Here is a 27545-nt window from a genome sequence, read left to right on the forward strand (position 1 = left end):
GTAGGGTAGCATAGCGGTGTTAGAGTTCATTTGCTTCAGCACAGTTTCGCCCTTAGGTTACTTATTATATTCTCTACAAGTCACGCAGTCAAGCAGAATACAAATAGTGGTTTGTCCTTCTCCACACAACAGGCAAAACAAGCAATTAGTAGCGTCTTTATAGAATGCTTCGCCATATTACAAAAGCGTTTTGGTAAAATTAGCTAGGACACTTTCTATATCAGCACAGATATCGGTCAAACGATCGCCGTCTGTTCATGTCATGGCATGCGAAACAAGAGAAAGTCGTCTTAGGCAACTCTGGAAAACATATTAGTCAAGGTTAAGTAAATGACATTGCCGTTTCTGTACAAACGGGCATCTTTATTTTATGCGGTGCTGTGTTACGAAAGTTGCATTAACAATTGTTCTTACGTCGAATGTTAGAAAACACATAATGGGGAATGTTTATTTTCTGCGTTTAACATCTGGAACAAGCAATCTCGCGGAAACTTGAGAGTTTTTGGAACGATGACAATGGTTTTGGTTGTGGAGAAGTTACTGAGAGCCGCCGAAAAAATGACACCCTTAAAATGAATATGCGCAGTTCCTCTTCTTGCGTGTCACCTTCACAATTGCCTTGAGCCATATTAGCCAAATATTGTCCCTGATCTGCGAAATTCTCGCTCTGAGGTTCCACATGAAAGACAAATTCAAATGTGAGTCTCTTGAGTAGATAATGCTCGTGATTATACTATGCAAAGTGGAATCTTACAGTATGTACAGCCGCGTTGAATATGACTTGTAACACGGGAGCGCGTGGCCTCACAAGCTCAAACATGGCGCATGGCTTCCACGAGCCTGTTTCCGCAATTAAACACTGTTCTCTCACTTTGGGATTATCCGAAATGAGAAAATATCGCTAAGTTGTGCAAATAACAGCAATTTGGGGCCGTCCTCAATGTTTGAGCTTGTGAGGCCACGCATTACCGTGTTGCAAGTCATATCAGGCGCGATTGTACAGAGACCGCTAGAACACACCTTCGTCTCATGTGTTTTAAGACACTCTTAATGTTCTTACACGGAACGAATAACAAATACGACACGCCTTTTTTTTTTTGGTCCTTTTTCGCAGAATGTAGAAAAATCAAAACCAAGCGCAAGGATGTCGAGAATAAGCGAGCAAGTATAACGCTGTCCAACAGACGCCGATTGAGTCCAGCCGCAATGCAGCCATTCGCCAGCATTTCGTGCGAAAGGAATGATTTCACGACAAACTTCTGCCCGAATACGACTCAGAGTTCGCCGTAGTGACCGTCCGTGAGTGGCGACCAGAGTAAGTGAAGGTCACTGTTGCCGTCTTCGCGACGCCACTGTCGGCACGTGCGATCCAGCGGCGGAGGCAGGGAACACGCTTAAGCAAAGATCTCAACATGCCTCGTCCTCTGCGTCTGTGACTCTTTTGGAAATACAGAAAAATGTACGGGTTGATGGCGCTGTTAGAAGCCGAAATGACTCCCGAAAGGGCTACCACGTTGGCGTTCAATATGTCAGGGTTGCCGAAGGCAAGAATGACTTCCTGGACCATATAGGGCACGTTGGTCACGAGGAAGGCAGCGAACACGACGGCGGTCATCTTGAGCGTCTTAACCTGCACACAAGCAAAAAAAAAAAAAAGAGCGAGAGTGGAGTCAGAACAGTTTAAAGAAGGTTACTACGCAAACGATGGCAAGCACGGTATTGACATTTTTAATAAGCATAAGAAGGTCCAGATCGCAAATTTCTAGCACTTTGTGTTAAAACCCAATGCACTTCCTTGTTCATTAGGTGTTATTAGGTGTTGTTCTCCACTTAAACCTAGAACAAGCCTTCCCCTCCTCGGATTCCACGATAGGAGAGCGAACAGGCACAAATATTGCGCCCGACTTCAGAACCGTATGAGTAAAAAAGTCAGACTTCTAAGGATAGCAGATCGGGCTATGTGGAGCACCAATTAACGCACAGAATAAGGAAGAAGAAGAAGAAGAAGAAGAAGAAGAAGAAGAAGAAGAAGAAGAAGAAGAAGAAGAAGAAGAAGAAGAAGAAGACGTGCTGTGCTTGTCTCGTCGCGAGTACTGCCATATCGCACTGTACAAACAGCTCACTGGACTCAATCAGACCACCCGCATCAATCAGGAGTGCTTGAATTACAGACCTTGGCAGGCCTTCTCTGCGTCAGGCTAAAATCAAGCGATGTGACCCAATCATGTTTCATTCACACCTCCTCGACATTGCCTTCACTCCGCATTGATTATTCAAAGCGCCTGAAGCTCCGTAGCACGTGATTAATAACCATCCTGTCTGCGCAGGACGCGGAACGCCGTGTTGACAGGCATTGAAGCAAATGTTACCATAACGCGATATCGTAAGCGTCATCCGCGATTCGGCACCCGACGCAGGGGTATTACGCGGTTTGGTCGAGGAGTACCGAACGGGACTTTAGACTTATTTAAAAGCTCTACGTTACGTGGTTACTGTGGTCCGTGTCTTTCTAATGCAATAGCGGTAATGAGCCTGTGTCACAGAAAATGCGGCGTCGGCATCGGCGGCGTTGTCCGTGACGATAAGCGAAACGTTCGGATGGATGAAAGGAAGAAAAATGAGTGCTCTAGCCGGAATAGAAACCAGGCATGCTGCGTTTTACGACAAAGCCACGCCAGTACTTGAAACTGCTTTGGAAAACATTATTACAGGCGTCATTTCGGGCGGGGAGTCGCGTTAACAGACGTAATATTGAGTCGCGGAAGCGTGCAATTGCAACAGTCGTCCCACCACCTAAATTGCATAACGAGTAAGTAGTGTGCAGCTGCCCACCCATTAAAAAGGGGTCCGAATAATTCATGATCGTAATAACCATAATCACCAGCTACCTCAATAAACTGCGCAGCTACATAGGTGCGCGCATTGCCTCACAGTTGCGTTGTTGGCACTTCGCTACTTCGCAAAATGGTGAATAATGGCGTAGTAGATGCTTCGCAACTGTACTTGCAGTGTATAGACGCCCTGGGAGCGTTTACAACGGAAAATGCCTCGCGCACAGACGTTCCTTTGCTCGGGACACGGTTGAAATGCCCATCGAGAAGCGAAGCATGGCAAGCGAAAGAGAAGGCGATGTTAACGGGGCCCGAAACGCTATCACGCTCCAATCTCAAGTTCAAAGCGTAAGCGTCCTCTCATTTTTTTTTTGTGCTCTCGTAAAATGTTTTTAAAAAGTCCATCCATGACAGTCCTTCTGACAGACTCCTTCAAGAAAGGGAGGAGCATTTTGCAACAGCGAACTTGCATCGTTAGCGAAACTTGGCTGCTCCTCGCCCGCCTTTCCTCCAGAAGAATAAAAAAGTACATGTAGGAGAAAGTGTCAAAATAGAATAAAGCCATTCGCTTTAAAGAAATAGTGGAAGCGGAAGCAAAGGAAGTGAACTGAATTTCTCTGCATGATGCTTGCGGTGCTCCATTCAATAGGCCTAAGACGGTGGCTGTATCCACGTTCAGTTTCTTGCGTATTTGTGTAAATGTATACCGAACCTAGTCAATACGAGCGTTTTTCAGCATAACCCACAACCACAGATAGCAGCGGACGTAAAGTACATTACGAACACGCTTGTAGCTTGGAGTAAGCTACAGAAAAGCCAGACCAAGTTGTCCAGGTCTGTTAGTATGCGTCACTTCGAGATGCGAAGAATTCAACGCTTATTACACTATGAAATTATAAAGAAATATCAGGAGAGATGAGAGGCTGCATTTCTTATTAGATTTATGTGGCATTTTGTTTTAAATTCTCGCCGGCTGAATTCGGGACGCGGACGCTTGCTCGTGGTTACCGCGAAATGGGAACCACGGTATGGTAACCACGAAATGGTAACCACGGACGAAGATTGAATCACCGTTGCCTTGTCATTTATCTACCATGCCAGGAGCGAGAGACGCTGTTCCATCGCTATTCTTTTGTTATGCCACGAAGTACGCCAAACGCAACACCCCAAATGACGTGCGCGAAACGCAGCGGCCGTCTGAAGATGACTCGATTGGACGAACTGTACTTTCTCATTAGGAACAACACGCAGTCCGCTCACACGCCCACGCACACACGTACCCACATACTTTCTCATTACGTCTGAGTCCAAAATAGAAAGAAAAGATAGAGGCAGCCACAGTGAGCGAGATCCATTTATAGAAATACCTGAGTGCGAGGTGGCTTCGGGTAAAGAATGCTCTGCCCATTTCAGTCGCTAAATTATAAGTGACAAAGCGACCACTCATAGAGCTTTCCAGTGGAGAAAAAAACCATCTCGCTGCCGCATGCACCAACTGAAATTTCCAAATATACTCGCTGGGACGAGACGTAGTTACAGTGAAGCAGCGTCGCCTACACTTCGTTCATTTTGTATATATCGCTGAATTCACACGCGGGGGTGCTGAATTTTCCACTGCTAATGAATAATGAATGTGGACGTCGAGGTTTGTTAACGGTAGGGCTATTTCATTGAAAGCCTTCGTGGAAAGCGCGTCAGAACGTTCAATAAGGCGAAATTGGTGAATTCAACTCGATGCAATCTCGAAAATTCAATTCAGAACACGGGCACAAAGGTTCAATCAACCTTGCACGCTGCTTGCCGTTGAGCTGGTTCTTGGGTAACCATTTTTTTTTTGCGCTGCAGAATTTATAGAAATGGAGTAGCCGAGGTGATAACCTCAACCTCTCCACCGCAAGCCGGTTAAAACATGACAAAGCATAGCATAACATAACACAGCACAACACAGCATAGCGTAACATAACAAACGTAACGTAACATAACATAACATAACATAACATAACATAACATAACATAACATAACATAACATAACATAACATAACATAACATAACATAACATAACATAACATAACATAACATAACATAACATAACATAACATAACATAACATAACATAGCCTCGTCACTTTCGTCTTTCCACCGTCATCCAAGTTGTTCCTTACCGGCGTTACCTCGAACAACAGACAAGTTCGATCTGGTTCCATCATCCAAAGTGGTGGAGACAGCAATTAACTGTGATTTTCGGTCGAAAATCACAGTTAACAGGCAAAAAGTTGGATCCGGCCATAATCCCCAGTTAGTCAACATTCCCAGCCTCTTGTACGTCCATTTGGTTTTTCCCTGCTTGTCGGATGATTAAGTGAGAAAATCTGCTACGCTATAGAACTACCTCGCGCTCTCTGTCGTGGAGCAGAAAAACAAGTTAGCTGGAAAAAAAAAAAGAGAAAATGCAAGCAAATATAGGGCAAATGTAAACGCAGTTATCAAGAGTTCGAGCACTCATCAGAGCGTTTCGAGTGACGGTTTAGCACAGTTTTTCGAACGGTTGGCCGTCGCTTGCTCCACAGTGTTTCTTCAAACGTCGGCGAAAAAGCTGCTTAAACAAAAGATGTACCAAAATAACGTATGAGCTCTGGTAAGAGTATGACGAAAGTGACTTCTGAAAAACTTATTGGAATGGAACAGCGCGACTAGACACGTACGGACTAAAGGAAAAGGACGGAAACAACACACGGCGCTCGCCGTCAACCGAAGTTTACTACAGGGAAACGACCAGTTTATAAAGAACAACAATCATATGGTCTGTTAGCCTCTACATGGTTCCCCACTTTTTCTTCTTTCGTGTCTAGTCGCGCTGTTGCAGCCATAACTCAATACAACCTCGATCGATTTTCTGTCATATTGTATATAGCTGTCACTGTCGCTTTCAGAAAAGACTTCACCACTGACATTTATATGAGATGTTGGCACATCCAAGGTGCTGAGCACTCAACGTTAAACACAGAAAAGTCGTAAGAGAGTTTACGAAACGTTGTTACAGTGCAGAATTGTTGACTACTAAGGAAGGAAAGAAGGAGCATGAGAGAGAGGAGAGGCAGGGATGTTAACCATTCCACAAAAAATGATATGCTATCCTAGATTGGGGAAATGGATAGGGGAGTTTGAAAATGAGAGGTACCGAGAAAGTGAGAGAGAGAGAGAGAGAAAGAGAAGGGTAACACACACAAGGTCTATGAGTGTAAGAGCGAAGAAAGCACATATGCTTAAAGGCCAACTCCGGCGATTTTTTGACCACGTTGAAGCAATGGTGCTTTTATGTTCCTGACACGCTCTTGTCGGGGGACCGACAGCATAAATACTCAGCAAAATGGAAATTAATTTTGAATAAGAAAGAAAGCGCAACGCCAAAACCGAAACCCAACCGAGCAAAACTTTCTTCGCGTGACGTGTAAGATGGCAAACACCGGAAATCGTGCAAGGCACACCGGTCCCGCCAGCGCGGAGTATGAAAGCTGCGAAAGCCGCGAAGAGCGGACGCTCAGCGGAAAGGTGACTACGCCGCACCATCCGTACCCTGTCTGGGACTGACCGTGCCACATGCACAAGATCCTTGGAGCTGTCTGACAATGACAGCTGCGATTTGGACGCATTTGGAGGTCATCTACAATCGCCATTCCTCTTCGATGAAGTAGAACACACTTGTACATGTACAGGGTTTGTCCGAATAGTAATGTCGACGACTAAACTGTAAAGCGTCTATGCCTCACAACAGGCTAAGACCGCTTGATATTGGTGGATGGGGAAGTTAGCTTACGAGCGTGTGGTCGCACTGTCGTATGCTACCATTTGGAGAGTGGGGAGAGACGTTTCCGTGAAACTCGTTTTCATTTCCCGTGCAAACCAAAATGCAGCGCTCGTTGGAACAAAGGATTGCCATCAAGTTCTGTGTGAAACTCGACAGGTCCGAAATGGAAACTTTTCCTATGATAAAGACCTTTGGTGGTGACGAGAAAAAATTCCCTCATTCCTGTCCCACTTAAATAGCAATGAAGCCTCTATTCAGTTCACGGCCGAGGTAGACAGAGACGGCGAACTACCCTTCCTGGACGTCCTTGTGAAACGTGACCAGCACAGTCTGACGTTTTCTGTGTACAGATCTTTAGAGCACGCACACCGGCAGGTACCTGCATTATGACTCGGTGCACCAGACAAACCAGAAGAGATCGGTGGTGGCCTCACTTGTCGCCAGAACCAACCGCATCTGCACAACGCCGAGTAGCAGGGCTGCTGACCTACAGCAAGTGCACCGAGATCTCTCGGCATGTGGCTACCCTAAATCTATGCTGAACTCGGTGGAACGCCAGCTGTCTCAGCCGCCAAGACCTGACCGTGTGTTGCCAAAAAAAGCGCGCCGCTATACCGTACGTGGCTGGTGTGAGCGAGGGTCTCGCCCCCGTTCTACGCCATTACGACGTCCATGTAGTCCATGTTCCTACACAGAAATTGCGTCATCGGCTGGTGAATGTGAAAGACAAGCCGACAAGCTTCAAAAAGATGTGCTTCCTGGCGTAGTTTATCGGATCCCATCTAAAGACTGTGACAGTGTATATATCGGCGAGACAATAAATTTTGAACAGCGGATCAAACAGCATGTCAATGACGTCAACAAGAAAAATGTTTCTTCGAATGCCTTGGCCGAGCACGGTGAAAACTTGAGCCACCACATTGATTTTGATAACGCCAAGATCTTGGAAAAGGAGAAAATCTGTCTGCAAGACACCATTTAGAATCCATCGTGATTCAAACGACGGATCATACTTTGAACCGAAATGACGGAACGCTCCCTCTTATCTACAGCCGCTGCTTACGTCATATTTTAAAGCCCTCATAAGCATCGCTTCACTCGTCCTCGCTTTCATTGTGAACAAGGCTCCCATCAGGGTAGCCGAAACGTCTTTTTCCGCATTTTATTTCATGGTCGGTGTCCTGCTTTTATTCTCTCATGTTACTTCCCGACCAGACGGGCTTCCATCAAAGCCTCGACTTCATTTGGTGGTGATTGTTAGTCCTACAGTCAAGTGCACCGGCGGCATAAGGCCTTTTTAGAAGGTCGTAAAGAGGTCAGCGATGAAGCCCGCGTTGGACGACCGTCAACGACCATCACCAATGGCAACGCGCCAGTCCACACCGCCTTCGTCTTGACCCGCCTTCTTGTCGATTCAAAGGTGTCAAGGGTTCCCCAGCTGCCCTGCAGTCCTGACATGGCTCCTCCAGACTTCCTTTTGTTTCCGCGCTTAACTCGCACGAAAGGACATTTTTTCGGGGCAGTTGACATAGTCAAAGGCCCCTCGAAATTATTGTGCATGTGTATATGCCATACAGACCCCCACGCCAACGCATGCACGAAGATAGACAAAGTATGCCGGAAACCCCCCTCCGAAAAAAATTTCTTGTCACGCTACTGCTGTATACGTTACGGAAAATGTTTCCTTATACGGTAAAGTTCGCGCACGCGCACTCTTCAGCCGGTATGGCATTACCGTACGAACGTTCCGCGCGGTAAACCGGCAGCTAAGAAACTCCAATATCGCGACGAGGGGTAATCGCTAGCTCTGAGTGTTTAGCGACTGTTATCGCAATTATACGAGGAATCGTGTACAGCCCAGAACGCAACACCACTTGCAACCCGTCACACGACCGCCTACAGGGAACTGAAATTCGCACTCCGAACTAATGAAGCGCTGGCCAAACACACACGATCGTTGCCTTGTGGACAGCAGATGCTCCAGTGGACCTAGGTTCCGTCACTTCCGTCGCTTCGCCATAAATGACGTCACGCGCACAATATTGCCAATCATTGTGGGAAGCCAGGTAGGTGATTCGAGGCAATTAATAAAATTCAGTTGGAAGCATTCTACGTATCTCGCCAGCCTGTAATTTGTCATAAATGACAAACGTGCAAAGGAACGCAGCCAGCGACATTTTTGAGATCCGTTAACTCACAAAATCGCCGGAGTGGTCAAGCCCACGTGAGCTTGAACGATACAGGGCGGGAACCGCGTAAACGCAGATATATTTATAAACGCAGAGCACCTAAAGTAGTTTTCGACATCAACAGTCGCTGTTGGTTCTGCTGTTACCAGTTATGTTTATTTCTCTTTAATGGTTTATAGGCAACAATTCTTTATATGACATCATCACTGGACATATGTGTTGTTATCGAGGGTTCAACGCTTACTTCATGCCCTTTGTGGAGAGTTATTGCACACTCACGCCGGTAGCAATGGATGTCTCGAATGATTTTATGAAAAAAAATATATTCGCAGATGTTACTTATGCCGGTTTGAACAGCGCGCTCCTTTCCAAACGCGGCCGCTGCAGCGAGCGAAGTGAAGTTCGTGCGCTCTGTGACTTCAGCGCGGACATCGAGGGAAAAGCACAAGACATACAACCCCCCGCCCGCCCCCCTTCTTTCCTTGAGATAAGCGCACGAAGGCGACCACGCCCTGTAGGGCGCAGAGCATCGGCGTTCGCAGGAGCGGGGCGACGACCTTTAAAGCGCGCCGAACGCCCAACGCGCAGCTGAGGGTGAGGACAGCCACGTCGTCTGCTACGACGGCCGCCATTGCGCCTCCCGCCGCAGCTCGGCAGCATGCGAAACGCGCTACACAACGCGCTTGCGGCGCGCGGATACGTCCGGAAATAAGTGCACGCTAGTGAGCTTTCCCTTTTAAAGACGATAGCTTTTCTTGGGGAACTGAAATGCAGAAATTTTGGCCTGTCTTTCTGTTTGCCTGTCTGTCACCCGATTCAGATTCAGCCACCCGGCCAAAGATGAACCACTTGCTTGAACTGTTACGGCTGTTCATACTCGTGAACGTTGTCGATCAAAAAGTAAATATTACGCATATATCTGAGGCGCAACATCACTAGGTAAGTATTAGGTGGTGTGTTCCATTAATAGAAAGTACATAGGTACATAATTCTCAAGACCCTAGTTTCTTAAGCTGCGGCTGTGGCTGTGCTGAAAATGTTTATTTTCTTTTTTGAAGCTTGGGCAGCTTTTATTGCTGTTGTTGCCTAAATGTTTATTAAGGGAGCATGTAATTCATGTAAGCTGACGGCCTGTGCATGTGTTACGCGCTAGAGGTAGACGTAGACTCCGTTATGTTGAAAACGAATCCTCTTCCTTACGCCGGAAAAGACAGTCTAAAGCCTTACTTCAGGGGCGTAGCCAGAAATTTTTTTCGGGGGGGGGGGGGGGGGGTTCAACCATACTTTATGTGTGTTCGTGCGTGCGTTTGTATGTGTGCTTGCCTATATACGCAAGCAAAACTGAAAAATTTCGGGGGGGGGGGAGCTTTGAACCCCCCCCCCCCAACCCCCCCCCCCTCTTGGCTACGCCCCTGCCTTACTTAATCTTCTCGTAAGCCCTGCATTCCAGATAGACCAATAATCGTTTAAAGTATTTATATACATGTCAGCAGCAGCAGTAGCAGCAGTATATCTGTACCTCAACACACACATTTTAGTGTTGCGAACCTACCTAAGCGCGCTTAAGGTGGCCTATTTTGCTAAGTTTACAAACAATTTACTCGTTTATGATAAATGGCATCATACATGTTGCACACAGAATAAAGGGCTGAGGGGCAGTATGGTGCAAATATCCTGCTAAAATGAAATGGACGCTTCTTTATCATTATTGTTGCTGACATTTCTAGCTCAAAATCTGTAGCCGCTACTATATCGGCACTCGAGTTGCACCTTGAGTCCTTATCAAAACGATGAATACGTTGTTGTCTAGTACGCCGTAAAGCTTTGCATACGCGCAGTATCGGTGCATTTTTTCTTCTTTTTTTTGTATCTGCAGATGCCAATTACATGCACATATTATTCAGTGTTTCCAATACTGTTTTCCACTTTGCGCGTCAGATGCATGACGTCGTTTATTTGTCTATTTTATTAATAATAATGCCTGGGGTTTTACGTGCCAAAACCATCATATGATTATGAGGCACGCCGTAGTGGAGGGCTCCATGAATTTTGATCATCTCCTGTTCTTTAACCTGCACTGACATCGCACAGTACACGGGCCTCTAGCATTTCGACTCCACCTAAATGCGACCGCCGCGGCCGGGATCGAACCCGTGACTTTCGCGTCAGCAGTCGAGCACCGTAACCACTATACCACCGCGGCGAACGTATTTTTTGAGGCGAAAGCCTTAAATGCCTCATGAAATGCGAAATTTGACCGTCGGCGTCCAGCGTCTACGGCGTCGGGGACGAGGGATACAAAAACCATCGTCACGTGATGACGTCACCATATGGCATCATGACTTCACAAAGTGTTGCGTGACGTCACATGATGCCGTTATCACATGACATCGTAGCTTGGTCAAAAGTGGGAAGATCACGGAGGCAGTGCAAAACCAGGTGAGGTGCCTCCGATCTTGGAGGCAATGCAAAACCGCGCTAGGTGCGCAAAAAAATGAGAAGAAGAAGAAGGTGGCGTTCGCCTTCGAGTCGTATTAAGTGAATGCATTAGAGACCCTGTGAGGTTTTATTGCATTAACAGGTTTTCCATGAGGTACTCATTGTACAGCTAGACTTTGTTGTATTTTTTATGACATGGCGTGTCTACCGTACACAATGCTGCCCCGTCTTCTTTTTGTTTTCATGCGTCTTCTTTGTACAGACGCTTCGCGAGTACTGTTTGCATGTGCACGCCTGTGTGATCCTTCATGGCTTACAGTATTATAAATAAATAGATAAATAAAATAAATAAATAAATAAATAAATAAATAAATAATGCTTGCTCAAATAATTTAAATACTGAATGTGTGTGCGTGTGCGCACGCGCGCGCGCGTGTGTGTGTGTGTAAACGCCTGCCGTTCCCCTATCCAGTGTACAGGTCATTTATTTGTGCGCATTAATACTGCGCTGACAGAAGCAATTACAGTAAAACCTCGGTGATACGATCACGGCTCGTACGAATTTCGGGGTGATACGAATTTTTCTGTGGTGCCGGCCAAGGCCCTTTAGCCTGCAATGTATTGGAATACGGTTGTTGCGAACCGATTGGCACCCTGCAACGTTTGATACGAACGTCCGCTAGCGTACAGGTACGAACTAGAGTGTCTCGATGCGCGCGCCGACCAAGGCACCCTAGTACGAACAGGTGCTGCCCGCGCTGTCGCGGAAGACGCGGCAGTCATGCGCGGACGCGGGCATGCGCGCTGCGCGACCATCAACGGTGCGCCGTTGCCTCCGAGATAGTGCGCGCGAATCTTGGAGGCCTTTCGGCGCCTTCGCGTTTAGGTTACAGATGACGTTGACGTTCTATGAAACAAGACTGAAACTTGGGCTGCGGGTCCGTCATAAAGCCTCATTAAAGGCGGACGAAGACCCCAGACCCCAAGAGACAAAGCGGACAGTCTTGGCGAAGGAGCCTGCCCTCTATCTAACGTGTGCAAAGCGCTTCTTAAGTCACTTTTGCCGCAGTACTTTGCTATCATGCAGAAAAGCGTAGTAAGGTTACGAAGGGGCTACTAGCGGTCACGGGGCACAAACATCTGGTTCATTAATTACACACGCGCGCATGCACCGTATATTTACAAGTACAAGTATGATCGTCGACGTCTAAAAACTTTACTAGCAATCATTCAAAGCTGTTCATGACGTCCCTGCGGCCCTGAGAAACACTAAACGAAAACGTATGCCAACTTTCTTCTGTCGCATACAAATTTTTCATGTTTTCTGGTGATACGAATTTCGGATGATACGAACATTTCTGGTAACCCCGCGAGATTCATATCACCGAGGTTTTACTGTACACAAATGTAGTGCTCCATGGCAGAATTTGCTAAGGCCTGCCACTAGTCGCTTCGCTATGATCGTGCATAATTTAAAAACAAGAAATGCGTATTGATTTAGGACAGGACAAAAAGGTAACCTTGAAACAGAGAAACAGCGAAGAATAAAGGTTTAACTCCAGACATACATACATACATGGGCATTAGACGACGCAGAAGGCGTACATAAAAACCACGGAAAGGAATATAGAAAACAAGAACCTGCCGTGGTTTTCTAGTGGTTATGGTGCTCGACTGCTGACCCGAAGGTCACCGGATGGAATCCCGGCCCCAGCGGCCCCATTTCGATGCAGGCGAAGTGCCAGAGGCTCGTGTACTTAGATTTTGGTGCACGTTAAAGGACAACAGATGGTCGAAATTTCCGGAGCCCCGTACTATGGAGTCTCTCATAATCATATCGTGGTTTTGGAACGTAAATTCCCACAAATAATTATTATTAGAAAAAAAAGAAGGACATCACCTGCAGACAAACACGCATAATATATTTTAGAATACACTTCCCATCACAAAGAAATATGGAAAGGAAATATCAAAGGCAGATACAGGATCGACCAAGTGCAGTAAGGAATGTTTACGAAGTAAGATGCAGGATTGATACACACGTGAACCAAAATATTTTAAGCATACAGATGGTATCAGTGTGTGCATTTCTTACGCAAGGTTGACGCCGGCACAAGTTTTGCTTGCATGTTCATTCGCGACGCTGATGATCGGGCGCGACGCTCGCGCGGCCGAGCTATGCGTTACGGGGTAGACGCTGCCGGCGAAGGCGGTTTGTCGCCGGATTTGGCAGCGGCGGTGGCTAGGACACGTGTGCGCATGCGCTCCTCATTCGGCCCGAGCACTGCTAGTCAGCAATAGTTACATTGTGATGCACCACAGATGCAATCCGAGAGCTCTGCGTGGGGGCGGCAGTGTTGTGGCGAAAGGAGACGCGCCATGGATATTCCCCCAGTTGCGATGAGAGCAGTGGCGACGCTCGACGTTGCTTTGGAAGCCTATACCGGCTGGAAACTTACGCTGCAAATGGATGATGTGTTCGTCGCATGTCACTTGTCATGTTTGATTCTTACAGTCCAAAGAATCCTTCTTTTCGGGTCTCTTGGAAAACAACTTCCAGCGTTTCTGGAATGATTGGTGCGCTGCGGCACGCAACACCCGGCCATGGTGGCGGTATCGAGCGCATCAAACTGGACGGGAAACGTGCACCGCGCTAACAACAGCACGCGCGCCACGCAAAAGCGACCTGGCGGGGGATTCAAAATGGCGGCCACGCTGCTGCCAAGGCCGAGGAGGCGGCATCTGCCCTTTCAAAAGCTGACACCACTCTAAGCGGGGGCGCGCGCATCGAGGCACTCTACGCGCAGCTAAGGTCCCTAGATAAAACAAGTTTTATCTAGGGACCTTACGCGCAGCGCGCACATCGCGCCATCTCGCTGGTAATGAAGAAACGAATATAAGCGCCTGCCGTCTCTAGGTCCGGCCAGCGGTAAAGAGTGTGTGTATAACGCTCGCCGTTGCCCACCTGGAGGCTCAGCGTTTCGTGGCGTAGTGGTTACCGTCTCACGCTGAGGAGTGAGAGGTCCTTGGTTCGATTCCGCGCTTCGGAAGCATTTTTCTGAATTATTTTTCTTTGGGGCTTATATATATATATATATATATATATATATATATATATATATATATATATATACACGGTGCATGACGGCCGCGGCGACGGGGACGGACAAAAAAAATCACAGCATATCCACGGAGTGAATGAAGATGAGTGGGCGAAGCTGCGGAGGTTCATCGGTAAACCGTGAATCTTCCGTGAATTCTGCCCAGTACATCATCACCGACGTGAGATCGGGCACGTTTATACTAAAGGTTCGATTAGAGTGATGACGACTTGCAGCTGACTTTAATTTTACATGTACGCTGTGAATTTTCATTGTTTAGAAAACCATTGCTTTAGAAAACATCTGGCGTCTTTCGTTGAGCAGCTGGCGTCTTTTCGTTTTGCTTTAGAAACATCTGGCGTCTTTTCGTTTTGTTTTTAGAAAACATCTGGCGTCTTTCGTTGGTTTATTTCATCAATCAACGGCGTTTTGAACAAAATTTTTATTGTTTAATCACGCACAGGAGAAATCTCACCAGACACTACCTTGGAGGTAAACAATGGCTGCTAATGGGAATGAGAGACAGAAGAAGTCGGCTTTTAGCTAACACTTACACTTCTACTAACGTTTCCTACTGGAACATGCCAATGGCTGCTAATGGGGAATGAGATACAGAAGAATTCGGCTTTTAGTTAACGCGCACGCTGCGAATTTTTTATTGTTCAACAACGCACAGGAGAAATCTCCCACCGGCACCACCTTGGAGGTCAAGATCTGGTACTAGCGTTACGACTGGTTACGCACTACGAGGGACGAACGGGTGGCGTTTTAAGGAGCTTCGCCCCTAAAACCAGCCGAGACTGTGCATATAATTGCTATCGCAATAAAAAAAATCCGGCAGATCCGACACACTGTGGGAATCGATGTAATGCGAAGCAGCCAGCAAAGAGCTGCACACATCGCCTTGTTTGTCTTTGAGCCAAATGAAATCATTCATGCCATGGCATCTAGTTCTTCATATATCGCATGTTCGCCATGCAGGCATGCATGCACAATCTAGGCATATACCATGCTTATGAAACGTATATTCTGGTATATACAATGTATGACCTGTCATTTATGTTCATCACGCACTCGTGTCATGCCATACACTTTTTTGGTATATAACCATTTAACAAAACGGCCAGAAGCGTGCCATAACAGTGGCATGTAAATCATACCGTACATGACATGCATATAACATGATTCGAATGTTGGGACCTGTCATTTATGTTCGTCATACAGTCACATCGCGCAATACCAATTTTGTTGTATATCAAATGAGCGAAATTACCGCGAGTGCACCATGAGTATGGCATGTAAATCATGTCATACATGACATGCATGTCATGGTTTTCATGTTTCCACCTGGCATGCCGTATGTCATGATTTTCGTGTTACCACCTCTCATTTACGTTCGTCGTACAGTCGCGTCGCGCAATACCAATTTTGGTGTATATCAGGCTAGCGAAACGACCGCGAATGCACCATGAGCGTGGCATGTAAATCATGACATGCATGTCATGGTTTTCGTGTTACTAACTGTTATTCAAGTTCTTCACAGAGTCGCATCTCGCAATACCAATTTTGGTGTATATCAATCTAGCGTAACAGCAGCGAGTGCGCCATGAGCGTGGCATGTAAATCATGTCGTACATGGCATGCATGTCATGATTTTCATGTTACCACGTGGCAGTTATGTTCGTCATACGGAAATGCGTCGTCATGCCAGTTTTCGTATATATCCATTCATTTAAACGGCTGCTAGCGCCTTGAGACCATGTCATGTAAATCATGCTGCACATGACATGCGTGTCATAATTTGCACGTTAGGACCTTCATTATGTTCGTCATCAACTCTTGTCACGCCATACCAGTTTCGCCATACCATACCGATATCGCCATACCATACCGATAATCTATGAAATTATCGGAACGGCCGCAAGAGCCCCAAGGCCGTGGAATGTAAATCATGCGGTTCATGACATACATGTCATGATTTTCATGTTATGACCTGTTATTTTTGTTCGCAATACGGTCATGTTACTCCATACCAATTTTGGTATACATCCGATTAACGAAACGGCCAGGGAGAGAAATAGATGAAAAGGAAACGCAGGTAGGTTAACCTGGCGCGAGTGATCAGGAGAGCACAAAGTAGTAGGCGGCTAAATAGATAAATAGATAGATACGCTCAAAGTCGCAGAAGTTCGCTAAGAAATGCTTCGCATTTAAAAAATAAAACTTGGGCGACGCTTGAGCTTCGCCTTCATGAGTAGAACGCGACAGCGTAATCGGGCCCCCTGCGCATCGCCTTCTCAATTGCTTGCCTCGCTTCGGTCCTCGGTGCATGCTTCAACTGTGCCGTAAGGAAACGAACGTCTGTGCGCGTAACATTGGCCGCCTCAAACTATCCTAGAACGCCTACTGCAAGTATAGTTAATGAGTGCCCACTACGCCATAATTATTCCTTTTGCGAGTCAGCGAAGGGCCAACTACGCGTCCGTAAGGCAACACGCGAACCTACGGAGCTGCTCACTTTTTTTTTATGCTTTTGCTGCTGATGATGATTAAATACGTCTCAGCGCTTTGTAATGGGTGGGCCTCTCGTTGCACAGTTCACATATTTTGACGCCTGGCGTGATCCTACGCTCTGCCACGCAATAACACATGCGTTAAGAAGACTCTTGCCCCAACAAGATATTCATATACTGTATTTTCCGAAGCTGTTTCAAGCAATGGCGTGGCTCTGTGGTAGAATACCTGATATCCACGCAGACTACCTGGGTTCGATTCTCGCTGAAACAGAGGTTTTTAAAGACGATAGTCTTTCTTGGGGAACTTAAACGCAGAAATTTTGGTCTGTCTGTCTTTCTGCCTGTCTTTCTGTTTGTTGGCACGTCCCTCGATTCAGCCACTCGGCCAAAGTTGAACCACTTGCCCAAGGGCCAGCCGTCTTGAACTGGTACGGCTGTTCATACTTGTGAACGTTGTCGATCAAAAAGTAAATATCATGCATATCTGAGGTGCAACATCACTAGGTAAGTATTAAGTATTAGGTGGCGTGTTCCTTTAATAGAAAATGCATACATACGTAATTTTAAGGACCCTAGTTTCTTAAGCTGCGCTGAAAATGCATAAGAATGGAAGCTTGAGCGAGTTGGTATGCGTTCATCTTTGTTGAAACAGCGCTCACTAGACGACGACGAAGTAAAAGAAGGCACAGGACAGGCGCTGCCTGTCCTGTGCCTTCTTTTACTTCGTCGTCGTCTAGTGAGCGCTGTTTCAACAAAGCTGAAAATGTGACTGCGCTGAAATTTGCCTTCCTCCGTGCCCTTCGCACGAGCTCATTGTTGTGTTTCGGTTTCGGTTCTGTTGCACTGTACGAATGCCATGGGTTGGTGTTGAAAAACTTTAGTTTTGAGAAGGCCAAGAAGGTGAAAAAAAATATTTAAAAAATGACAAAGCAGCGTTGTGGGCGGCCTTCAGGCTGCCGGTTGTGAACGCCGCTCTGGCGTTCCTGTTTTACCCAGGCGACGTGTAAATAAAAGAGTGTATGGAGAGTACTCGTTCAGTGCGGACGTTTCTCTGCATCAGCGCTTCGCGCCAAACCGCGTTTTCGGGCTGGCTGGCGTCCCCGCCGGTCGCGTTGGTCACCGCCGGTCTTCGCCTGCTGCTGCGCCGGGACTACCAGCACGCAACACAGCACTCATGTTTCCCGACGTATTGCCAGATGGCGTCCATATCTCACACAGCGCCTCTTCTATCGTCTTTACACGGCATTTGCAGCGAAGCACGCAGATACGCGGCCAATTTTTTTTATGATTTGTTTTATTTGCATCTTTCCCGATTTTTCGCTCACAACCAACGACGCTGACACGGACGCCGACGCCGGAATTTCTGCGTAACGAGCTCTTTAACGCTATTGCGTTAATATAGCGACAAATGTTTGGATGGTTAAATGGATTAGTGGAGAAGCGAGTTAGATAGCACAGCGCTAAAACTGTCGACAGGCTACTTTCTGTAGGAACGATAGCAAAATAGTAAATAAAAAATAAAATCATCTCTAAGTTAGACCTAGCTTTCCAGCGTCGTAACAGTGGCTTGGTAAGTATTTATTGACTAGCAAGTGCGGTTATATGGCATTTGTTTTCAGGTGTCTGGGGTGAGTTTTGTCTGCTTTTCATTAAGTCGTGCTTTGCTAAAACAACTGTAACTAGCCATTACAAACAGCAGTATATCTACCAGAAGCTGTACAACATAAAAGCATATACACCAGCGCAAAGCATGATTACGAATGTCAACCCACCTTGGCCCGCGGCAGGGAGGAAGCTGTTTGCTGGCCAACTTTGCCGCTGCTAGAGCTATGCTTCCACATGGCCCAAAGGATGCCGGTATAAAAGGACACGAGCAGTACGAGCGGAACCAAGAACACCGTGAAGAAAACGAATCCCATGTAGACCTGGCGGTGATAGAGCGGCACGTCGCGGTCGTAGAATATGGACGCGCAGAAGCATTTTCCCGGCGCCACCTCGACGCTGTGGAACACGTACACATTTGGCAGTGAGGGCACGCACGATGCAAGCCACGTGACGGCCGCCAACTTCCACGGATCGGGGCTGGGAGCCAGGGGAGTGGCGATGGCAATATGCCTGTCTAGAGCAATGGCCACTAACATGTAGGTGGACGAGACGAGGGCGAACGTCTGTAGGAACTTGAAAAAGCGGCAGAAGGCGTCTCCCGCAATCCACACCCTGCCCATCACCTCCCACACGACCTGTGACGTCATCGTGACGCAGGCCACCAAGAGGTCCGCCATTGCCAGATTAAGAAAGAGTACCCTGGCCTTGGAAACGCGACGGTGACGCCGCCTGACGACGAGTTTCCAAAAGACAACGCTGTTACCGACGACGGAAGTGATTATCATGACGATGATCACGACGATGCGCGCTTGCTTGTGGTATCGAGGGCCCAGCACGTCCTCAGGGCTGAAGTTGTCATCGGTTACGTTATCGGCGATGAAGGTGGTGGTGGTACTCGTCAAGTAATCGTCTTCAGTAACGAAAGCTTCACTTGCTCCCGCTTCCATAGCTTTCTTAGTCTTTAAGCGGACTTTAGATGCCCCATTTTAGTATTTGTGTCTGGACCTTTCTGCCACTGGTAGTGTAAAAACACTGTCCCTTCTTCACGACATCTGCAGCCATGGTGCGAGCACAGTTGGCTTAAAAACGCAAAGAATGGTGTTGGAAGCTTCAGCAGACTTGCTCTCATGATTGAATCTTCATATATTTCCACTTGTTTCTGTAAGAGAAATTGAGGCAAAGAAGACTTAATTTCGCGAGTGAATACACTTTTTTCTTGCTACCACAAAAATGATATTGTCTCATGTGCTAGTCAGTGTCCATCCTTTGGTTGCTTCTGTGAGATAATAACTCTCGTCTCTCTTAGGACAAACAACGGCTTGAACTGAAAAACAATATTCCTGCTTGCACGGAACACCCTGCCAGAGGAGTAAATATTCTTCCACGTGACTAAAATCATTAGAAGCGCATTTTGAACGGTTAGTCTTGCTTATTACAATTTTGAAAAAAAAAAAGAATACAAACTGATTCATTTTGGGTCAATGAAAAATAAAGGGACAGTGACGTAAGAAAACTATTTTCAAGAAACCTGCAAACGTTTCTTTTGCGGCATGCATCTTGCGGGACCACTTTGTATTACCCGCATTTTCGATAAAATTGAAGGGGATGGTCATAAACTTCCCCCTCCCCCCTTTTTTTTCCGGTGGTCAGGTATTTGCGATCGCCAGTCGATTCTAGCCTGAGTCGTTCTCTTCTATACGGGCCTGATCAGTAAATAATTGTGAGGCCCGCATTAAAAAAATATTTAACGCTGGAGTTGTTCGTAAAAGAAATTTTCAGCCAGTCACGATGTCGGACATATTAGGGAAGGCAGTTGACCAGTTCTATAGATTAATTCAGCACAGAAAGCTTTGTGAATCCGGCTCCCGTTCTTTATCGACTTATTCATGTAAATATACGCCTGCAAGCGCATCGCAAAATCACTAATATGAATAGTAGCGTTTTAAAAATAATCGGCCGTTTACTTATATGAAAAACGAAAGTCGATTATTTCAGCGTAATTTTACGCTGTTTACCTATATGGTGTTGGTTATTACCAGCAGCCTACTATTACAATGGTCTACGCGCTAAAACATCGGAATTATTAGTGGCAAAACTTCTAATAGCTTTGCAGTTACCGAACAGTAATGAAAAACACATAGCTGAATTCAAGGACTGCATTTGAGACACTTTTTAATGTCAACTATGCCTGAAAATGTCAGCGCCCAGGGCATTTCTCAAGCAATTAGGGCAAACTAGCATGTGCGCCACGTGTGTATGAGTCAGATCAGTGATAGGCACTTCAGGTGTTACCAAAGCGAACCTCTTCACTATACGGAAGCGACACCTTCCTTTATAAGGATGACTGATTCTTGGACGAGTTAGTGGAATGTGAACGTCTTATTTGTGCAATCGTTCCTTCCATAATTGGAGCCGACAGAGTATCACACTTGGTTGGCTAGATAGATTACGTCAGAATTAAAGTCATTCTTGCGGCAACTACGACAAAAACGTATACTAGCAGAAACACTGTACACTGGACCTTTAGTTACATCAGCGAGTTGTACTACGGAGCAGCGATATAGACGTAATCTAAAGCCCACTTCTTTATAACCGTTACTCTGGCGTTAAAATTTATTTTAAGGGCGAATTTATTTAAGCTCTTTAGGGCGCCGTTAAAACGTGCGCGTTTCACGAAAAGCCAGTCTAACCGAGTTGTGCAAGCCGGTTGGCAGTCTCCCACAGTGATCACAAGGATCTCTGATGGTGACGATGCCGGTCAAGCCTGCCTGGGTGTACCGACCAGGTGTACCCCTCGATAACAGCAAAGACCTCCATGCGGCGATGCGCAACTGGAGACTAGGCTACGAACCGGCTACACTGCTTCTGGATTCTCCCTTGACAAAGCTTTCGTTTAGTCAGAGAAAACAACCGGAACAGCGGCCACAGCAAGAGCTGGTAGAGCAAGAACATAGGGAGGAATTGGCAGAAGTCTTCAGCGGGGATCATGAACTAAAAGGAATACCCGACGACGAGTCTGCGAGAGAATTTCGAAGATGACGATGGTGGTAGCTACGAAGATGACTACTAGATACTAATAAACACATCTCTTACTCAGACGAGGACTCTCCGTCTCTCTTAAAGAACAGTTTCGCCGCAACGGCGAAGCAATGAATGCGATAGCAATAAATTGTAATGCAACGCGAAGAACGGAAAGCAGCTAGAAATTGCCAGCGCGTCGGTCGAGCCCAAAGGACGCACGAAAAGAACGCACACAGGACGAGCGCGAACTAATGCGTCACAGCTCGACACTTGAAGCGCACTGCCCAAACATAAAGCAGGACGCACGAAACGAACGAACAGGTACACACAAGACGAGCGCGAACTAATTGTCACAGTCGTTACCTATTTCTGTTTGAACAGCGCGCTCCTTTCGCAAACGCGGCCACTGCAGCGAGCGAAGCGAAGCACCCCACCGGCCGCCCCTTCTTTCCTCGAGATAAGCGCATGGTGTATATAAATAGCTCGCCGTTAGCAGGCTGAAAGACGGTGCTGTCGTGGCCTAACGGCTAACGCGGCGGGCTGCAAAGCGAGAGGTCGCCCGTCCGATTCCGCGCGTCGGAACGAATTTCTGAGTTATTTTTCTTTGTGGCTTTTATATATATATACATACTTATACATATATGGTGAATGACGGCGACGGGGTCGGACATTTTCCAGCCGAGACTGTCCATATAATTGCTATCGCAATAAAAGCGAAAGCTTGCACTCGGCCGCGCAAAGCTTGAGACACACAAAAGATGGTCAATTTAGTGGTGCCATAAGCTAAGAAATGCCTACTATTGCCAAGTTCATCCTAGTTACAGCCAAGTTCAGACCTAGCTACATCTAATTTTAAACGTCGAGACAGCCAAGTTCACCTTAGCAACAACAAAGTTCAACCTCGTGCCAGTCCCGAGACGCCATCAAACCGGCCAGCGTCGCTGTGTGTCAAGCGCGGCAAGCTTTCGCTTTTTTTTATTGTTTGTTATGATGTTTCTAGGAACTGTAAACGACTGACTATTGTTCTTATCGTGTATAAATGGAGGTATTTTGTCGTACGCGCGTCTTATACCACATGCGAAGTCGCCGATCGAAACATTACCTTGACGTAGTGCAATCTGCGCTATTTTTGGGCATACCCGCCTTTTTCGGCGAATTCCAGTACAAATTGCATTCCTGGGAACAAGGCTCACGACTCTGCTTCGTAAAATCTTTGGGGTTTGATCCACGTTCTACTTTTCAAGTGGTGCTGTTACGGACAGCGACAGATTCCGAACGCTTTGTATATAGCATCGGAGAGGTTGACGAGTTGCTCGGTATTCTGGCACAGTGTCGTGATGTAGTTCGATTCGCTCTCTTCTGGCGATACGTTTCTGGTAAGGGATAGGGTGCCTTCAACGACCACCCTAACGTATTCGATATATTTTCTGGCAAAGAGCGAGGCAGGCGTTATTTGCTGGAGGGCTATCTATGGCAAAGCCGTACGGCGGTCAGGCGTGCTGCCACAAATGTTGAAGGAAATTGCGCTATTTTTGTTTCTTCCAAGAACCACTTTAGACTGACACAAAAGCGGCTACGAATATGAGTTCCTTTTCGGAGGTGAGTGAGACTGCTGGAATTTTTTTTTCCTTATGATATGAAAGGCTGCTTTGAAGAAAGGTGTAGAAGATAAAGAAATTTCACTGGAGCCAACGTTTAGAGAAGGAGACTTGTCTTGGACCACGCAGATGCTTCTTTCATTAATAGCACACCTATGATCACTTACGTCGATCTCTCCTAACTCTAGCGGGGAAGGAGGCGGACTAATAAGCCTGTGGGTATATGGAGCTTAGTAACAAGACTGCGTGTCCGTAAAAGAAAGGAAGAAATGAAGACATGAAAATGACCAGGAAAATAACCTACTGGTGAGACGAATGCGCATAGGGGATCAATAAAGGGCTGTAATTTTCCCCGAGTATGTAACCAACGAGCTTTATGAGTTTATATTATGCAGCAAAAGTGTTCGTCTTTACAGCTTTCGTTTCCCTTTTGTCACAGCACGCAGATATGCCAATGATCATCTGCCGGTTCAAAAAAAAAAAAAAGAAATGTATCAAAAGATAGCTTTCACACTCTGGGATTGCATTTCTCTAAGCTCAATCAGGGGTGATAAATTTCAACGTTGCCGCTACTGATGGCTTAAAGGGACACTATAGAGCAAAACGATTTGTCTCATATCAGTAAAGTACTCTTTAACGATACCAAAAACACCATACTTGCTGCGAGAAGAGGCTTAGTAAGCGAGAAAACGCATAAAAACAAAATGTGGATGGCGACGCCTCCTTCAAGTTTCCGCACCATTCGCCGTGATGTCACATGTTTTGACGGCGCCTACTAGGGACTACGTAGTTGCTAATTGGTAAAAATGAAGTACATTGTCCTCTGAGGAGGCCATAGACTAAACATGCCAAGTTTGGGGTAATTTTGTTGAGCCAATGGCGCCAAAATAGAATAAATACACCTTGAAATCAGTGACGTCACGCGGGGAGATTTCGGCGCAAAATTTAAAAATGAAACCTTGAACTTGATCATCTCCTCTATTAATAAACCTATGATGGCGAAATTAACGACATTAGAGTTCTCAGAGCAAAATTTATCGATCTAAATCGATTCACTGTTTCTCTTTAGTGTCCCTTTAACAACAGGAACGCTGGAGGTTTACACACAAGCTTCCTCTTTATTAATGTTTTTTCTTCACTCTAGCACTGCGAGCACATCTGAAAGTATGCACACAGGGCCCATATTCACAGAACATTCATGCACTAGTAACTTTCGTGGCAATAAAGAAAAAAAAAGGGAGCGTCAGACAGGGGACATTTTATGATTAGCGAAGGTGACTAGCCAATCAAAAAAAAAATGTTTGTACGAGTATCGCCGCAAGATTCACATCACGTGACGTTGGACATCACAGCATCACATACAAGATGCATCGCGCCGTCGTTTTAAGCCCCCCCCCCCTAGCCTCTTTTTTTTTAATCTCTCGTTTTTAATTATGCCTAAGGAAGTCTCTCCGAAACCTTGCGTTGGCACCGGCTAAATGAGAGGCAGCATCGTGACCGACGTCCCGTCGCTTGCGCTCGGTGTTTTGGCCTCTCGGCTGCGTTCTTTCTTGCTGCTTTCGGTGTCTGTCCTCATGATCTCGTTGTTCCTCGGGCGTAATACGTCCGCACAATGAACGCGACCAGGAGCGTAGCCAGAAATTTTTTTCGGGTTGGGGGGGGGGGGGGGGGGTTCAATCATACTTTATGTATGTTCGTGCGTGCGTTTGTATGTGAGCGTGTATATATGCGCAAGCAAAATTGTAACATGTTTTTTTTTTGGGGGGGGGGGGGTCGATCCCCCCCAACCCCCCTCTTCTCTACGCCCCTGAACGCGACAACATCGAAAGGAGAAGGACCAGCGCAGACGCGCACATGATTCCCTGAGAGAGAGGAGCCCCCTCCACGGTGGTCTATTGTGGTTGTGGCGCTCAACTGCTGACCCGAAGGTCGCGGGATCGAATCCCGGCCGCGGCGGCTGCATTTTCGATGGAGGCGGAAATGTTTGAGGCCCGTGTACTTAGATGTAGGTGCACGTTAAAGAACCGCAGGTGGTCGAAATTTCCGGAGCCCTCCACTACGGCGTCTCTCATAATCATATCGTGGTTTTGGGACGTTAAACCCCAGATATTATTATCAGAGAGAGGAGCGACGCCAAAATCACGTGGCCGGCACTGGGGGTGCCAAACTTATATACGTCCGCCGCCGAAAATGGTTCCGTGTCGTTTCGTTCGCGGATGATACCCGCCAGAGCTTATAGCGATATGCAGATTCTCTGTAAAAATAAATAAATAAATAAATAAATAAATAAATAAATAAATAAATAAATAAATAAATAAATAAATAAATAAATAAATAAATAAATAAATAAATAAAAAAGGCGTCTTACGCTAAAATAGTTCGCAAGAGAATACTTAGGCCAATCATGATGCTGGACATGCTATTAGTGAAGTCGGCTGACCGAAAGGGAAAAGGTGACTTGCGAAAGAGAAGTTTTCTGGATTCGGCCCCTGATTTCTCTTGTCATTAAAACAATGACAAAAGTAAGACTAAAGGTAAGAAGATGCGAGAGGATGCGATCGATGCGTGGGGCTTCGTAAGCGTTGACTATATGCGCTTTCCGGTGCGGCGGCAATCGGATCACCCTTCGCGAAACGCGAGATTGAGTTCGCTTCCGAAGTAGCAAAAGAGGGCGCTCCGTTCCTAAGAAAAGGAAACCAATCGCGGGGTTGCCTGAAGCCAATTACTGCCACCGCAAGCACTGAATGAAGAGGGTAAAAAGAAAAAAAAAGCGTGGAAAGGCGCTTGCAACGGGGCGCGGAAATTCTAATTGGCTTCTAAACTCGAGGTCTTATATCATTCGGGTTGCACGCGATGCTGCGTGTATAGTATTGATCGTCCTTATCGAACGGATGTTATACAACAGGTCGAGTGGTTGAAAAAAAAAGTGTGAGCAGGGATTTCTTTCTGTTCGGCTGTCACGGGATCGAAGAAACAGCAGCTGCAGACGCTTCCGTGAAATGTTCAAATACGTTTACGTGTATAAGAACGAAAAAATGGGAACGAATCAGGTGCGCGTTCCTTTTGTTTGGCGCAGCCTAAAGAAGCCGTGATACAACGAAGCCAAGGAAGGCACAGGGTACCTTATTTGTAGTTTTTGAACTGTAGTGTAGTAATTATGTCATAAATGGAAACAAAAGAAAGTTTACGGCGAAACAACTTACCGTCGGTACGGAGCTATAACCTACAACCTTCGGATAACGCGCCCGATGCTCCACCATTTGAACTACGGAGGCGGTCGTTCCCCGTCCACTTTATCGGCTATTTCTAAGCCTGCTTTCATTGGAGTGTCAGCCTGCTGATGGGGGGGGGGGGGGGTGTTTGTCGGTGCCACTCGTAGCCATGGCGGTGAATGTGGAACACTATTTTACGGCGAAAGCTGTTATGAGATCACAACAAGGGCCGTTTTTGGCGCTGTAGTTGTCCGCCGACGCCGCCGCCGGTGTCCGTAACCACTGTCGCGCGAAATAAGAAAAAAAAGTAAATAAGAAAAAATATATGGGATGAACCGAGGATCGAACCTTGGCCCTCTGCGTGGGAGCCCAGTATTCTACCTCAGAGCCACACCGGTGCTTGAAAGTGCATTGCAAAAAGACCCTATACAGGTTTCATGCCGGGAAGCAACCACATTAACATATGTAAGTAGTGTGGAGAAGAGTAAAATAACAACGAAGGCGTCACACAATGCAAATTGCGCAACGAGTGGGTTAACTGTTCAATGCTTCCAATCCATTACAAAGGGCTCTGCCATAATTCTTTATCGTCATCAGCCACAATATCAACAAAGTGCACATAGTGCCTTACGTGTGTTTAGCGGGTACCACGGTTCTTCGCAGAATGACGAAAAATTGCATAGTAGCTGCTTCCCTACTTCACAAAAATTATGATGATTTATAGCGTAGTGGGTTCCTCCCAAGTGCGCTTCTATTGGTTTCAAAGGAAGCCCATCAGGCTCCCATGATCCATTTCCTCAAGGTCTCAATAAAGTTAATTCCCTCTCTCTCTATCTCTCTCTCTCTCTCTCTCTTTCTTTCTTTCTCATGTTAACGTATGTTATAAAGCGTGGTGGGAGAGTTAAATAACGACAGGGCGCCACACAATGCGAATTACGTAACTAGTGGGTCGTTTAAAGCTTCCAACCCATTACAAAGGGCTCAGCCATAATTCTTCATCGTCATCAACCGTCGCATCAACAAAGTGCACAAAATGCCTTACAGATGGTACCTCGCTTCTCCGCAGAATGACGAATAAGGTCGTGGTGGGTGCTCCCCAACTTCACAAAAATTTTCAGGCATTATCGGCAATTTTCAGCATCTTCATATGCGAAGTGGATGTGGGGAGGTGGGGGGGGGGGGGGGGGGTGTGAATACATGTCGTGATATTCGCGACGAATATTAATCT

General features: G+C 46.5%; 1 protein-coding gene across 1 annotated transcript in view; it reads right to left on the reverse strand.

Moving 5' to 3' along the window:
* Nucleotides 1-1095: 1095 nt before the first annotated feature.
* Nucleotides 1096-27545, reverse strand: part of LOC119385109 (arg8-vasotocin receptor-like) — a 94077-nt gene continuing 67627 nt past the window's right edge. Inside the window, exons 2-3 of the mRNA XM_049413464.1 lie at nucleotides 18654-18806; nucleotides 1096-1630 (exon numbers count right to left, since the gene is read on the reverse strand). Coding sequence (XP_049269421.1) covers nucleotides 1247-1630; nucleotides 18654-18806 — 537 coding nt within the window. The 3' untranslated portion in view covers nucleotides 1096-1246. The remainder of the gene's footprint in view (nucleotides 1631-18653; nucleotides 18807-27545) is intronic.

This window comes from Rhipicephalus sanguineus, chromosome 3 (assembly GCF_013339695.2).
Source record: "Rhipicephalus sanguineus isolate Rsan-2018 chromosome 3, BIME_Rsan_1.4, whole genome shotgun sequence".
Classification (NCBI taxonomy): Eukaryota; Metazoa; Arthropoda; class Arachnida; order Ixodida; family Ixodidae; genus Rhipicephalus; species Rhipicephalus sanguineus.